Source organism: Notolepis coatsorum, assembly GCF_963971535.1.
Source record: "Notolepis coatsorum genome assembly, chromosome: 8".
In the NCBI taxonomy this organism is placed as follows: Eukaryota; Metazoa; Chordata; class Actinopteri; order Aulopiformes; family Paralepididae; genus Notolepis; species Notolepis coatsorum.
The window spans coordinates 89,684,222-89,700,996 of record NC_140172.1 but is presented as its reverse complement, the minus strand read 5'-3'; the positions used below and the strand labels follow the sequence as shown (position 1 = coordinate 89,700,996).

The following is a 16,775-nucleotide window of genomic DNA, read 5'->3' as shown; positions in this document are numbered from 1 at the left end:
CACAGAGAGGAGATTGGTATCTATATTCTTGTCTGACTCTGGAGAAGATGGTACACACATGTCCCATAATGTTGACATGTTCCTTAAAAAAAATCATAACATTTTCTCAAGCTAAATGAGGATAAGACAGAAGTTCTCATAGTGGGGTCTAGTGAGCAGAGATAATCGATAATAAGTAGACTGGGTAACCTGAATGTAGATAGTAAAGAACCTGGGGGTTATTATTGATTCTGAATTGAATTTCAATACACACATTAATCATGTTACGAAGATTGCCTTTTTTCATCTTAGAAATATTGCGCAAATCTGTCCCTGGATGATGCAAAAACGCTGATCCACGCTTTAGTTTTCTCTTGGCTTGATTATTGTAATGCACTTTTTTCTGGCCTGCCAAAGAAAACAACTGACAGATTACAACTTGTCCAAAATGCAGCAGCCAGAATTTTAACTAGAACTAAGATGAGGGAACATATTACTCCAGTTTTAGCTTCACTGCATTGGCTCCCGGTTGTTTTTAGGATTGATAAAAAAATTATCTTGCTTGTTTTTAAAGCTCTTAACACTTTCAGCGCCATAAACTGTCCCCATCTCTGCCGCTAGAAGGCCAGTTTAAAATGGTCATTTCCGCTGTGTTTCACAATGTTTGCAGAGCTGTGTGTGTGTTCTGTATTATAGCTGTGGAGACAATGGTGTGGCTCATTTGACAGACACTACTTCTAGTCCAACATGGAAAAAATTGTTTGTTTCTACACACTGTAGTTTGTAGTTTATTACATGCTAAACATTGCGCATTGCGCGGGGGGGTAATCCAAAAATAATAATTCCAATGATGCCATCGTTGATCGCGATTACTCATTTATATGTAATTACACGTGTTTACGGGACACTATAGGTTTTGAGGCGAGCAGATCTGCTAGCGATTGCTTTGGAAGAGCTCCTCCCCCACAGAGCAAGCCTCGATAGTCCGGTGCATTCATTGACTATCCTGTTGCCTTTCTATCCGAGTTCAAAAGCTAGGCGATACTGCCACCTGGTGATATTCGATCTGCATTGCAATTCCAATGTATACAAACGAGCCAGGGACGGCTAGAATGATCCGGATGATGATTTAGAACGGGGATCAGAGGGAAAATATCAAAGGATCTAAAAACGTATTATTACGTGTTTGGCACTCAAGCGTTGGCGAGCAAACACGTAATATTATGTGGTTGGCGCTGAATTAGTTAATGGTCTGGCACCGTCCTACCTCTGCGACTGCCTACATAGATATGTTCGAAACCGCCCCCTCAGGTCCTCCAATGAAATATAAAAAATATGGCGAAGCAGATTTTTGTTTCTATGGGCCGACGGCTTGGAGTAATCTCCCACTACATATAAAACAGACAGCCTCTGTGGATAGCTTTAAAGCACAGCTCAAGACCTATTTTTATACTCTTGCTTTTAGCTGATTTTAAAATTCCTGTTGTCATTTATGCTTTTTAGCTATTTTCTTAACTCATTCGCCGCCAACAACGTTTATATACGCGATTGGCCGACAACCGTTGAACGCCAACCACGTATATATATATGTTATTTGGTCTGTTTTCCTTTTTTTCGATTTTAATATTCTATTCAATGTCACGGACCCGTATGTTGCCGTTAAAAGGCATACTGGGCCCCCGAGGGTGCAGTACCGGCCAGATCCTGCCAGGTGGCAGTATCGAGAGTGCAGTAAACCCTGTTCCAGACCCTGTGTTACACTCAAATGTCTCCGGGTGCTATATTTAGATGGAGCCGAGTGAATCGCTTCATCCAACCACTTTGAAGCGCATCTGGCACACTCTATCCATAAGTTGTGCCAAATTATGTCCAGGACCAGATGGACACCAATACTGGAAATCGTGATCAGACAATTGGAATATTCTTTTTGGAATACCCCCGACCAGAGGTAAGGACTATCTGACATAAATTTCAGCTTGATCCAACAAGGTTTTCATATCGATCCAGCTGATCGACTTCTGTAGTGTTCAACATGAATGCCGTTACTGGCCATCAAAGCATACCTATTATATACTGTACATTTGATTTGGAAATAGTAGCATGTCCAGTCAAGAAACGCCAACGCTTATAGTAGAATACATGTAGCGTTTCATGAGCGTCTCAGTGTCAAATGACTATAGTATTGTCTCCATAGCTATAAAATAGAATATAGATATAGCTCTACAAACAAGGTGACGCACTCGTATCTTTAAAGCATGGCATAGCTACAACGGGACCGGGCTAATCCCTGGCTCTGAATGAGTTAATCATGTTTTGCAATTTTTTGGGGGGGTTTTAAACTCCTGCTTTTCTTTTCTTTACTTTTTTTTGCTTTATTGTCACATTTTTTGTTTTTATTTGTTTGCTCTGTTAAGCACTTTGAGTTGCATTCTATGTATGAAAGGTGCTATATAAATACAGATTATTATTATTATTATTATTATTATTATTATTATTATTATTATTATTATTATTATTATTATTATTATTATTATTATTATTATTATTATTATTATTATTATTATTATTATTATTATTATTATTATTATTATTATTATTATTATTATTAGTGAAGTAAACTGAAGTGAGAACTCTGTTCCTCTGTTCACTCCTCCCCTTGTCTCCATGCAGTTCAAGAGTATTACCAAGGGGAAGAAGACCAACATCATCGACTCAATGCTGCGCATGTTGGAGCAGTACTCCTCTAACCTGGAGGACCTGATCAGGGAGAGGACGGAGGAGCTGGAAGTGGAGAGACAGAAGACGGACGCTCTGGTGGCCCAGATGTTACCCAAGTGAGCCTCTCTCATGATCTACAACACCAGACATCTCACTAGCAAAAGAGACGAGGGCTCCGTAAGATTAACACTAACGTTGACCTCTGGGCCACGCCAACCCTTTCACTACCGCACTACCAAAGGGTTAACCCTTTCACTACCACACTACAGAAGGTTAACCCTTTACTATCAAACTACCGTCTGTAGTGTGATAGTAAAGGGTTAACCTTCTGTAGTGTGGTAGTGAAAGGGTTCTGTGTCATACTAGCTCCCGCTCAGCGTCTATTGCATATATCTCGCTTCAGCATATACACTGAATAAATTTCAAAATGTACCTTTACATGCCAGCATTCATCTGGCCACACCCCCATCCGCTTACCTACATAAGCAGGGATGGGACCACACACTCATCTCCTTCTCAAATTTCATCACAAGCTAAGTGCTGCTCACATGCCCACTTGACGTGGAGAAAAATATTTACTCTGAGGAAAGGAAGAACAAGGAGATATGTTGACATCATTATCTTTATTTTCTCTCTCACTATTTTCGTGAAAATACGGCGATATTGTCTTCGTACTGGAGTGTCTGGAAGATGGTGATCATTCTAAAAAACTCCATCGGTTTTCGTATTGGGAGTTCACGCCGCTGCATGCCTCCCAACTACAGTCCTCCTTGCTGCGGCTGGACGGGGTGAAACCCTCCGACGGTGCAGCTGGACTGTAGTGACGCACCGACTGTTGTGAGAAGCGGTGGGTTCCAGGTTGGTGAGTAATGTTGCTTGCGAGCTCCGCTTGTCTGTTAGTGCTATGGAGGCTGGCTGACAATGTTTACGAAAACCGGCCCCAGATTAGGGTCCTTTTGTTCAGCCTCTTAGGCAACGGCGGAGGACCTTGGTCTGAAGCCCATTATAGTTAACTAGTGGGCCACGACCAGTAACACTGGTGATCCCTGTGTTTTCTGGATGAGTGGATGTTTCTCTGTCACCGTGTAGGCCCCGTCTTTCATATATACATGAGAGTATTCCCTCACAAGGAAATATGGGCATGGATGTTCGTTAGCGGAAGATCCGTGTTCAAGTCAGCTACAGCCCAGATGGGAATTGTGCTGGCTCCGTCCGATGTTGGTAAAATCACCGTTGTAAAACTGTGTTAACATCTCGTTTCTCTTCTCTCTTAAACAGTGAGGAGGGTTTCAGAACGGCGGCATGTCTAAGTGTGGCTTGTTATATCATTGTGTACAGGTTCAGGTGATAGCTGATTAGCTTGCGTGCTAGTTGTGGCTTACCTAGGCTAGGCTAGGAAACGTTAGCTTGCTGCTATCGGCCGAGGCGGCCGTTAGCTTAATGCTACACTGTTGAACGTGCTGTGACTATAACATGTTTTAAACACTCTTGACTAGGACGTCATCTTTGACAGAGGATGTTCGTCGAACCTGCCCTGAGCCAGACCGGCGAGGACTGCGTCAACAAGGACCACCGTAGCGGCGGGTTGGAGCAGCGAGCTGCCCGTGTCATCAAACACAGGAGGCTGTGTTTAGTTCGGTGCCATGTTAGAGACTGCAATTCACTTGATCGCTCCCGGTAGGCAAGGTCCTGACCAGACCTTGTACACTTCTTCTTTCTTTCCCTTCTAAATGTTTTGTAAATAACGATGTTTTCCAAAACGTGTGTTGCTGCACTATATTTAGGATACGACGCAAGTTATGTGTGAATTGTCTTGTCACTGGTATTTAGCTTCTCCATGCAAATCGGGTTGTTTATTACAGATGTGAAAATGATCTGGTTTGTTGTGTTGAGAAACATCATGTGTGTTCTTGTACCGTGCACTCACAACTAAGGGGGTTAAACTAACCTATAAAGCTATGCTTAGTGACATATGAGTAAAGAATGATTCTTTTCTCAGCCTGTAATGACAATGAACAGTGTGTTCACATATTAACAGGTTTACCTGTTTAACTGGCCGTATTAAGGGTAAAGTAGGAGGGTTGTGTTTCCCCCCGGTTCCCTGGGGACTTCTTCATCCTCCTCTCAGACATGTTGTTACACTATATTGTGTCACTGTGTGGTAGGGATACGATGTAACCCTTAGCTTAGTTGTTGGGGTTGTGCTAACCGCTTGAGAAACTTTATTTTCCTAAAGAAAAGATTGTTTGGTCGCTTTTTCGTGTGTGCTTAGCAAGGCCTGTGGCCGATACTAATCGAGAATTGTGTATTCTCTCATTATGAAAAACGGCGTTCCTCTGTAGAGTGTTTTTGCCATTTTTTGTAGGTGATAATGGGTTGTGTGTGTCGTGTGACCTACAACTGGGTTGGGCTGGCCACAGAAGCACATGTGTAAGTCTGATACCGGGGCTCTTGAGAGGGCCCTCTCTATTCTGTGTTTTTTCCTTAGTAAAAATCAGATAGCAGGTTGGCACATGCGCTGTGTGAAGCTGTTAGACGCTTCATGGAGCTGACTATGACTGCGTCATACTCTTTTTTGTCATTACATCGTATCATGGGTGTGGGGTCGTAAAGGGGTGAACTGGTAACCTTTTCTCCCCCTTTTTTCTGTTGGTCAGGGGTAAACCCACCTGTCCTTCAAGGTTCCTGTCACGTTGCGGTTCGGCACGTTACAGGGTGAGGGGGGGGGGGGGGGGGGGGGAGTTTCCTGGTCCCACGCCCTGGAATATTGGGCGTGTGCACCGCAGAAATTCCCCCGCCATAGAGTACGTCACTGTGCGCGTCTCTGTTGGTAGGACTTCCGTGTGCTGTTCAGGTCCATATGATGGATCTGTTTCGGGGGGTGGTCAGGGCTCCTCCTCACGAAGCTCCTATTCGGGCCTTCTGTGAGTTGGGACTCTCCTTCCATGTGAGGGAGCCTCCTCAGAGTACAGAGCCTCCTCCTCAGATTGTCAAGGTGAGTGGAACCTCAAGAAGTAGTCCTACTCTATTGTGTGTGTATTCGATTCAATTCGATTATTGAGTGTGTATGGGTTCAGTGCCTCCTCCCCGGAGGCGTGTAGCTTTATGCCAAGCAAGCAGTGCAAAAATTTACCGTAGTGGCATGCAGTAATGCGCCTTTCATTTTCGCGGAAATAGGCTGTCTATTGCCATTCTCTTTGACAAACTCTAACCTTAACCAGCTCCTTAACAGCGCCTAAACTTAACCGTTCTAACCTTAACCAACTCCGAAACAATGCCTAACCTTAACCTTAACCATAGAAATTATATTGCCATTCTCTTTGACAAACTCTAACCTTAACCAGCTCCTTAACAGCGCCTAAACTTAACCGTTCTAACCTTAACCAACTCCGAAACAATGCCTAACCTTAATCGGCGAAAGAATACACGTTAAAAAAAAATCACGTTAAAAAATATTTTCGATGGGATTCGAACTCGCCAGCAAACAAGCCATAGGATCCACAGCCATGTGTCCTAGCCAATTGAGCTATTTGTTGGATACTGAATAAGGGGCGGTGACTTATATATATTGAGCTCCGCTCGTGTCGCATGCGCGGGCACCTCGCGCGAGCACGCCGGCGCACGCACGCACCTGAGCGAGCACGCCGCCGCCGGTGCACGCACGGTAGCATTTGTCTGAAAAGAAGGGCGCTTTACCGCACTAGCGTGCGGTGACGAATGCGGAAGCATTTTTGCACTGCTTGCTTGGCATTAACGTACAGGCTCCCCGGAGAGCCCTAAAACCAAACTTTTACATGGCTCAAGGTGCAATATATTCTTTTCAATCTGTACAGCTCGCGTGGGAAGTCCGTCTCCTCCCTATGGGAGGGTGGTGGGATGTAAAAATGTGAAACATTTTTACCCCCGGCTGTGTAGACTGGGATACATACTGTTGGTGCTTCCTTCTTTTCTATTAAGAAGAGTTGGAGTTAGGAAGCGTCACACCCCTCTTGTCGTTCCCCTGGGCGCCTTGGGGATTCAATGACAGGTCTAAATAGCCTGTTCATTGATGTGGTTGTGTCCCGACGCACGTATAGTGCTAGCTCGGGGTGTTCTGTAATCAGGCGACTGACTGGCACGCCTTGGTTGCTTGAGGTTAAAACGGCGTTTTTATAAAGCAACTGGGATGGAGGTTTTTCCTCTTCCGACGACCTGTTTTGGTTGTCGACGGATTCTCATTCATATCTGGGGGATGATGACGGAATGGATCTGAACATATGTAGAGGGGTCTCACGCCCTGGGGGTGGGCCACCGGGCGCGGTTCGCACCAAACGTCTGGGTGGCGCCTTCTTTTCATGTTTAAGATCAACACGCATATCTGCCCCTTCTCCTGGAGTAGGCATGTCGGCGTGGTTAGGGCACGGGACTGGTTCTGGTCACGCTGGTCCGGATCAGTTAAACCCGTTGTCCGCCGGGGATGCAGATCTGCTGTTCTGGTACCCTGAGGGACTTGGGCTTTTTCAGGGGGAAAATGCCAGGTCGGTCCGGGTGTCACAGGGTTAAGCGCTATGGAGACCCTGGTTGGGTACATTTTGTACTCTGCACTGTCGTAATGGCTTACGGCCATGCCAACCTGTACACGCTCGATCTCGTCAGATCTCGGCCGCTACGCAGGTTGGTCCTGGTTAGTACTTGGTTGGGAGACCGCCTGGGAATACCAAGTATGGTGTGCTTGGGGCTGGTTCTCCATTCTTTTCGCTCCTCTCTCACGCATGGCGAAGAGGGGCCTGTTGGGGTGGTCTTTGACCTCCTCTGGTGACCCTGTGCTTCCCGTATCGCCGGGCCCGGTCCGAAGTAATGTTTCGTCGACCCGTAGGCCTGGGTTAACCCTTTTTTGAAAACTGAAACACTTGTACTGCGGTATAGCCGGTGTATACCCGCAGGTGTGTTTTGGAGTTTTTTCTTGAGGGGTTATAGGAACAACCACCGCATTGGGTAACACCAAGGTGGTTGGTTCCCTGGTGTGTTGGAGCAGTGTCAACTCCCGGGTTACCCGGTTGAGGGTGCCCCTGCACGTTCATGACGTCTGCCAATCGTGTCAGCCTTCTCTGCCTCAACCCCTCTGGGTGGGTTTTTTTTTAAATGGAGGCTTGGTCATGCAACAACGCCAGCATACGCCCCTTCCGCCGGGGCGGCTGTTTTCAGCTGACTCCTTTGGCGCCTGTCTCGTCCGCAGTGCTCCAGGCTCAGGTTACAGCCTGTTGCCTGGTTTTTCCCCGGTGCGCTGCCTGCTTCCGTTGGTTAACCTTTTTTGTGTGCTTACGGCCATGCTGACTGCCTGTTCTGCAGGGTCAGTGTGCCAGGCGGTGTACTATTGGGGGGACAGGGTTGGCTAAGGGGCCTTTGTCCGAATACGCTGGCGATGTGGGGGGCGGGGTCACTATGTGCCCACCTGGTGGGGTCTTGATGCTGGCATCATGGACTTCTCCGGGCCCCCGTTCCAGGGGGTCCAGTCCCTTTGGTGGGTCTGGGCCTTCCTTCGCGCTCCGCTGCTACGACCTTGCCACGGGGTTGGGTTTGCCCTTGACCCCGTGATTCTGGGGGCAGTAACGAGGTTGTTCCCTCCGTTCGTTCCCGGGTGGCATGCGGGTTGTGCGTGTGTGTAGTCGTGGGGTCAGGCCACGGTCTGCTCACCCTGTGCGTTGAGTTGCTTGAGTGCCTCTTCGCACGGTCGGGTCCGTCGCCCTCCCGGGGACCTCCAATAGGGGGGGGTGCCCTCCATTAGGGGGGGTCCGGGGGGGCTCGGCCCTCCCTGTTCTGATGGTTGTGGGGGGCCTCAGCGGGGTTCATTTGTCGAGCTTCTAGCTCCCGCTCAGCTCCTGTTATGCAATAGACGCTGAGCTGGAGCTAGTATGACACAGAACGTTAGGTTATGTATATAACCAAGTTCTGTTAATACTAGTGACGCTCAGCGTCTAGACGCCGCTGCGGCCCTTGATTTTTCATTGTGGTGAAATTTGTTGGGAAGGAGATGAGTGTGTGGTCCCATCCCTGCTTATGTAGGTAAGTGGATGGGGGTGTGGCCAGATGAATGCTGGCATGTAAAGGTACATTTTGAAATGTATTCAGTGTATATACGCTGAAGCGAGATATATGCAATAGACGCTGAGCGTCACTAGTATTAACAGAACTTGGTTATATACATAACCTAACGTTAACCAAGATCAAGACTGAGGAGTCATATTTCCAATTTATGATCTATTATTTCACCTTGAGATGGTTAAATGATCATTAGAAATAGGCCTGCCAGTAGGCTACTATTTCATTTTATATATATTTAAGTAACTAAAATGTATGAGATATTTTGCATTATATGATATCATCTTGTTTACAAATCATCTTGTTTGTATATATATATATATATATATATATATATATATATATATTCACTCTTTTTTAAATGTTCTTTCATGTCTCTCTATATGTATTATTATTATTATTATTATTATTATTATTATTATTATTATTATTATTATTATTATTATTATTATTATTATTATTTTTATTATTATTATTTTTTTAACTTTTTCTCTTCTCCCATTGGTGGGTGCCCCTAGCCTAGAGGGAGGTTAGGTCTGCGTCAGAGTTTATTTAGTGGAAGCGTTCCTGTCAGAGCTGCTGTTCTATAAAATGTTGCCCATGACACCGTAATCCGTATTAAATCACAAACACTTCCAATAAATACCTTCAATATACTACAACCACACCAATGTGCATGTCCTGAACAAGGCCTTTGAGGTTGGAACATCGATATGAATCTATTAATACAGTGGGTAGGGTTCTTATCTTCACTCTGGACTTGCTGAAATGTCCATGTTTTTATCAGTTTGACAAACAGGACCTAATGCACTGACTAGAGTTTGACGGGAAGATACAGACTCTCATCTGCACCTTTGTTTACACTGTTTATTTTTCTTACATTTTTATATTCAGATTTAAGTTTGATGATGATGATGATGATCTTTATTTATCTTGAACATTTTCAACCATAAACACACACATTTGTAATAACAAACAATATATATATATATATAAATAAATACAAATAAAATAAAAAATATATCTTCCTCGACATGGAAGCAATAATCAACATAGCTCAAGACAAATGGTTTTGTTTGAGAAGGAACAGAAAGAAGCAACGCTTATCTGGTCCTGCCCCTTCCTTACAATATCATATTAATATGTAATAAATTATCTATCAATATTAAAAAATATATATGCCTGACTACAGCAAAAGATAAATAGATAATTACAAAAATACTAGTTCACGTTATTTTAAAGCTCCTCTAACTTATACATGTCCATTATTTATTATTATTTATTAATGATTATTTATTGCCTATATATGTATTTCTTCTATTACCCTGTCCATACCTGTACCTCCCCTCCCCCATGCTGCTATGATGCCCAAATGTCCCCAAGAGGATCACTAAAGGAATATCTTATCTTTTCTTAGATCGGTCAGTTGGCTGTGGTGGTTCTGGTGGTGCCACCTCTTCATCCTTCTCCTCTCCGCCCCCCCCCCCCCCCCCCCCCCTCTCTCTCTCTCTCTCAGGTCTGTGGCGCAGGCGCTGAAGACGGGCAAGCCTGTCAAACCAGAGCACTTCACTTCAGTCACCCTGTACTTCAGCGACATCGTGGGATTTACAACCATCTCTGCCCTCAGTGAACCCATTGAGGTGGTGGACCTGCTCAACGATCTCTACACACTATTTGATGCCATCATCGGGCAACACGACGTGTACAAGGTGAGTGAGGATTCCACACCTAACCTTATGGCCTTTTAAAAAAAAAATTAGATTACCTGACTAATAATTACTATAATCTTTTTTTAATATATATATAAAATACAGAAGATTTCAATCTGCCTTTTAATTCTTGGACAATTTGTGTCAAAATGCAGACGTAAATTGTAAATCGTATATTTGCTCCTTACTTTTGTGTTGACCTGTTGCCAGATGCCTGTTTTTGGGTTCCAGCTGAGAGGTAGTAGCTGGAAAACATAACGGTTCCATAGCCTGAAGTCTTATAGTCATACAGGTCCAAAGTTTATAAAAATCCCACGAATAAATAGTGTTTTACAAAGGTTTTACCGCAATAATTCAGCGTGATTATCCAAAATGGCTGTCCGCTTCCATTAACTCATTGACTGCCACGCTGTTTTCCCATCTTTACTCCCTGGCGCCAGCGTTATTGACCATTTTCACGATGTTTGCGCACCCATCGTATGTTCTATATTATAGCTATGGAGACAATAGTATGGCTCATTTGACAGGCACTATTTATAGTCCAACATTGACAAACCAGTTCATTTCTACATACTTTCGTTTGTGCGCTATTCCACGCAAAACATCGCCCCGTTTCAAAATAATCCAGTCTTGTTTTCTAGATAGTGAGATATGACGTCTTATATGCATATGTGCAAATCGTTCGGGTTGCTCGCCTGAAACCTATATTATTTCCAAATCAAATGTATATACCATATAGATGTTTCTTCACAAAATCATCAAGGGGGGGGGGGTCGTTTTACGAAGCTGCGATCGTTACCAAAAGCATGTTTTAGGTTCGGTAAAATACGACGCTGTGATCAATACAAAAGCATGTTTTAGTTTCAGTAAAATAGACCTAAAATAGACCTTACCTTAGTCAAAAGGTACTCCAAAATGAATAATCCCAGTAGTTCCATCGCGATCACCATTACTGATCATTGCATTGGGCATGGCTATAATACGGGAAACAATAGGTTTCGGGCGAGCAAATCAGCGACAGATAGCTGTGTGCTGATTCACTTTGAGGGGGAGGGGATTCCTGCAGCCGGAGGTACTGAGGCACTGAAAGACAACTGAGAGACCCAGTTCAAAAGGTAGGCGATACTGCCACCTGTCGAGATTCGATCGTCATTGCAATTATAACGTAGGCAGCGATGCCAGGGAGACACATGCAGGTCCGCGCGAGTGTTTAGGATCTAAAAACGAGTGTTCTCGTTATTGGCGCTTAACGGGTGGATTTGAAACACCAGAATTCTTGTGTTTGGCGCAAAAAGAGTTCATTCAGACGTGCGAATCAAAACAAAGACCTTGTTGGTCTTCTTCTGCCCCTTTCGCGTTGCAATCAGCGCTCGTCTGGGATCGCTTTCGTGGTCAATCATTTTCGCCATCAGCGGTGACTGGTCAGTTCAGGGCAACCATGGTCACTCGTCTTGTCAAACAGCTTGTCAAATGATGCTCGCCGGATATTTAGTCTTGTAACTCAAGAACCGAAGCATGCAATATATTGAATGAGGTGACGATCAAAAGGTGGCAAATAAAAATGTTAATAACATTTTTATAAAACCAACAATGTATTGGTTGCACAGCAAAAAAATGCAGCCCGGAGCCAGCAGACGAGGGCAAAGTGCCGCAAAGTGCGCGCATGAACTTTAACAGCTCTCGTCACATAAAATGACGTGGCGGGCCACATTTGGCCCGCGTCGCCTTGAGTTTGACATGTATGGTCTAGATGTAATTTTACAGTAATTCAATTCAATTAATTTTATAGTAATTAATTAAAAGTCTAGATCTCATTTGATAGAAATTAAAAGTCTAGATCTCATTTTACAGAAATTAAAAGTCTAGATCTCATTGTACAGTAACTTATACAGTATTATAGCACTCTTTTCCCCCTTGTTTTGACCAGGCCAAATCTCCCTCCCTATACCCAAGACCCAAAAGTTAAAAAATAAATATATATATATATACATAAATAAATAAATACATTTTTACAAAATGGGAAGTACATAAATGTAGGCAGTGTTTTTGGCTCCAAAAAGGATAGCTAATTGATTTATTTAAGCTAATTGCTTGTTTTCTGGGTGTGACAGCATAAAGGGCAACTATCCTGTTAGTGACTGAATGGGTATATTCCCGAATGGCCCGAATTCTCAATCCACCTTTTGTGACTGTGCTCCTAATCCGAGCCATTGAGGAGTAATTCATGTTTTTAGTTTCATGAGAATAGCGCCACCATTGAGGCAAGATGACTTGATTACATTTGATGACTGTCAAGATGGCTTGCTATTGTCCATATTTGTCAGGTTTGGTGGAAATCAGCAGGGGTGTAAAGTACTTGAGTAATTGTACTTCGTTACAATACTTAAGTACTGTTTTGGAGGATTTGTACTTTACTCAAGTAATATTAGGTTTGTATACTTTTTACTCCTTACATTTAAAATGCAGACCTACAAAGTACAAAGTACAAATCTAGGAGGTCCAACCATTTTAATTAGTATATTTGTTTCTCTGACCAAACTAACATTATTAATCCTGCGGCCACACTTTATTTAAAAACAGCCAATCAAATCCCCATCAATGGAAAATGAACCCACCCATACCCATGCTGATTGGTCGTTGTGCAAGACTAGAAAGCGGGGATCTTTGATTAAGTATAATTTCTGGGTACTTTTTACACCCCTGGCCCTGGAAATCAGACAGTGCGGTCACAAGTAACGAATCATGTCCTGTGTACACCATGCATTTTTCTGAAATTTGATTGGATCTGGCGGTCAAGTAGTTCGTAGCTCTAGTTCGATTGGATCTGGTGGTCATGTGGTTCGCAGCTCTAGTTTGATTGGATCTGGCGGTCATATGAGTCGTAGCTCTAGGGCACAGGCAACAGACAGGATCAGGCGAACTGGCTTAACTGGCCAATAACAGCCAATCAATTAACTACTGTAAGTAGCAGCTAGTAACGACACTAGGGAACACAGACTGAGCAACATGCACAGACTAACCGGGGAAGACGGCATAAGTACAAACGAGGGTGATGACTGATAGGAGACAGCTGGTAACATACAGGGAGATTGGACCACACGAGGGAGACATTGAGGACATTCATTCAAACCTTTATTTATTCTCAAAAGGACAATTGAGGTCACCCTCATTTTCAATGTCGTTGAGACTTTGCATAAATTTTTTACAATATAATAATAAATATTAATAACTCTATAGCACTTTTCACACATGGACCGCAGTCCAGAGTGCCCCACAGCAATTAGTATAAAATTAACATAGGCATATAATCTGCATATAGTTGACAGAATGAAAAGAATATGCATAAATTGCATAAGAATGGGTATAAAAGACAATAAAAGTAGTGCAGCGTAACGTGCAAACATACGAATAGGCATAAAATAAGTACAATAAGTACAATGTTGCTCGAAGGCATGTAAACCCCCGACATCTGCTGGGTCTGCAGGGGAAAAGTACAAGGAGAGAGACACTAGGGTGAGTCAGGGTGAGTCGGGGAGTATACGTCACAGTCGTGACAATGTGACCTTTGGCTATTGGTGAACGCTATTGAAAGCTATAGAATTCGAGAATTATAAAAAGTTTAAGGAAATAAACAAGGGACACAGTGTCACAGATGCAAAGCATTCTGGTATATATTACTGGTCTTATATATATTGAACTGGTCTTGTTTATATATATATTGAATAGATAAGTAATAGATAAGAGATAAGTTACAACACAACTCTTAAAAGTAAAAAAATAAAATAGCCCAGTGCACATGCCCGGGGTCATCCCTATGTTCCCCGGGCTCTATGTTCCCCGGGTTCTATGTTCCCCGATTGATTGATTGATTGATTGAACATTTTATTAATGTCCGCCTTGTTTCGAACTGGTTAAGCTTGGCGACTCTTTCGAAGTTGGTTAAGGTTAGAGTTTGGAATCAGGGGTGGTGGTCTATCGCCCTGCTCTAAAGATAAACTCTAAGCATAACCGACTATCTATCGCTACCGGGGAACATAGGACCCGGGGAACATAGACATGCTCCCACATGCCCTAGGTGAGCGAGAGCTCTCTCTCTCTCCTCCAAATACTTAGCGTTACATTTGCTAACTTACAGTATAAACATAGCTCAGCATGTCAGTAAGGTAAATACTTAGCGTTACATTAGCTAACGTTACAGTATAAACATAGCTCAGCATGTCAGTAACGTAAATACTTAGCGTTACATTAGCTATCTTTACAGTATAAACATAGCTCAGCATGTCAGTAACGTAAATACTTAGCATTACATTAGCTAATGTTACAGTATAAACATAGCTCAGTATGTCAGTAACTTAAATACTTAGCGTTACATTAGCTAACGTTACAGTATAAACATAGCTCAGCATGTCAGTAACGTAAATAGGGATAGATCCACAAAGAATGGATTGCATGGTGCTAGTTGCACCCTACTTACAATTCATTATAAATTGAAAATGGGGGACCCTGGTCACCTGGTGTAAACAAGACGAAAGTCTTTCTCTGGTCTGCATCCCCTTAACAATTGTGTGTATTGAGCCTTACTGTATTATACCCATTCTGCAATCTGTTAATAAAATGTTCAATCAATCAAATTTGATTGATTGAACATAAATTGTATTAACAGATCAAATGCAAAATAGGCAAAATGACTCAGAGCTCAACTAACTCACTTCCTCGCTCCACACTGTTTGCACGCCCCACTGTGTGCCTGTGCCACACTCTTCACATTACTCTCCTTCACGCTGCTTGCGCATTACAAACTTCCACACACTTCACATTACTCTCATTCACGCTGCTTGCGCATTACAAACTTCCACACACTTCACACTACTCTCATTCACGCTGCTTGCGCATTACAAACTTCCACACACTTCACGTTACTCTCATCCGTGCTGCTTGTGCATTACAAACTTCCACACACTTCACATTACTCTCATTCACGCTGCTTGCGCATTACAAACTTCCACACACTTCACGTTACTCTCATTCGCGCTGCTTGTGCATTACAAACTTCCACACATTTCACGTTACTACAGTATCATTCACGCTGCTTGCGCATTACAAACTTCCACACTCTTCACATTACTCTCATTCGCACAGCTTGAATGTACATTACAAACTTCCACACTCTTCACGTTACTCTCATTCGCACAGCTTGAATGTGCATTACAAACTTCCACAGTCTTCACGTTACTCTCATCCGCGCTGCTTGTGCATTACAAACTTCCACACACTTCATGTAACTCTCATTCACGCTGCTTGTGCATTACACGTTGAAAACAGCTTCAACAATACTCTCTTTATAGTAGTAGAACAGCATAGTAGGGAGCCTGAAAACTGAATTTTCTCTTAACAGGGTCATATGGACGTTAACATGTGTGTGTGTTATCTGAATGTTATTTAGGTGGAAACCATCGGTGATGCCTACATGGTAGCGTCCGGAGTCCCCAATCGAAATGAAAATCGCCATGCGGCTGAGATGGCCAACATGTCTCTGGACATCCTCCACCTTATCGGAAGCTTCAAGATGAGGCACATGCCTGATGTGAAGATCAGGATCCGCATCGGCCTTCACACTGGTGAGCATCTCAGAGCCTTCATGAGCTGTCTTAAACCTCTCCTGGTGTGGTCACATTACAGGAATGCACCGATACTGGTATTGGATATCGGTCCGATACCAGGCGAAAATAGATGTTTTGATGCGTTAGCTCTCTCTAATGGAGAGATATACTGTAAATGTATAATATCTCAAAAAGAAAATGTGTTCAATGACCCCGAAATGACGGTCCAAGTCCTGTTCAATAAAAGTGATGGATCTGACTGTATCGGCCGATACTGAAAGTACTACTACCACCACTACTACTACTACTACTACTACTACTACTACTACTACTACTACTACTACTACTACTACTACTACTACTACTACTACTACTACTACTACTACTACTACTACTATTATTACTGCTACTACTACTACTACTACTACTACTACTACTACTACTACTACTACTACTACTACTACCACTACTACTACTACTACTACTATTGTTACTACTACTACAACTACTACTACTACCACTACTACCACTACTACTACTATTACTGCTGCTACTACTACTACTACTACTACTACTACTACTACTACTACTACTACTACTACTACTACTACTACTACTACTACTACTACTATCATTACTGCTACTACTACTACTACTACTACTACTACTACTACTACTACTACTACTACTA

The 16,775-nt window shown here is 43.1% G+C and overlaps 1 protein-coding gene across 1 annotated transcript in view; it reads left to right on the top strand.

Moving 5' to 3' along the window:
• LOC311233504 (retinal guanylyl cyclase 2-like) overlaps window positions 1–16,775 on the top strand; it is a gene marked incomplete at both ends in the record, with an annotated part of 81,919 nt that overhangs the window by 32,158 nt on the left and 32,986 nt on the right. The window contains 3 exon segments of the mRNA XM_084320471.1: window positions 2,650–2,813; window positions 10,292–10,484; window positions 15,928–16,102. Coding sequence (XP_084176597.1) covers window positions 2,650–2,813; window positions 10,292–10,484; window positions 15,928–16,102 — 532 coding nt within the window.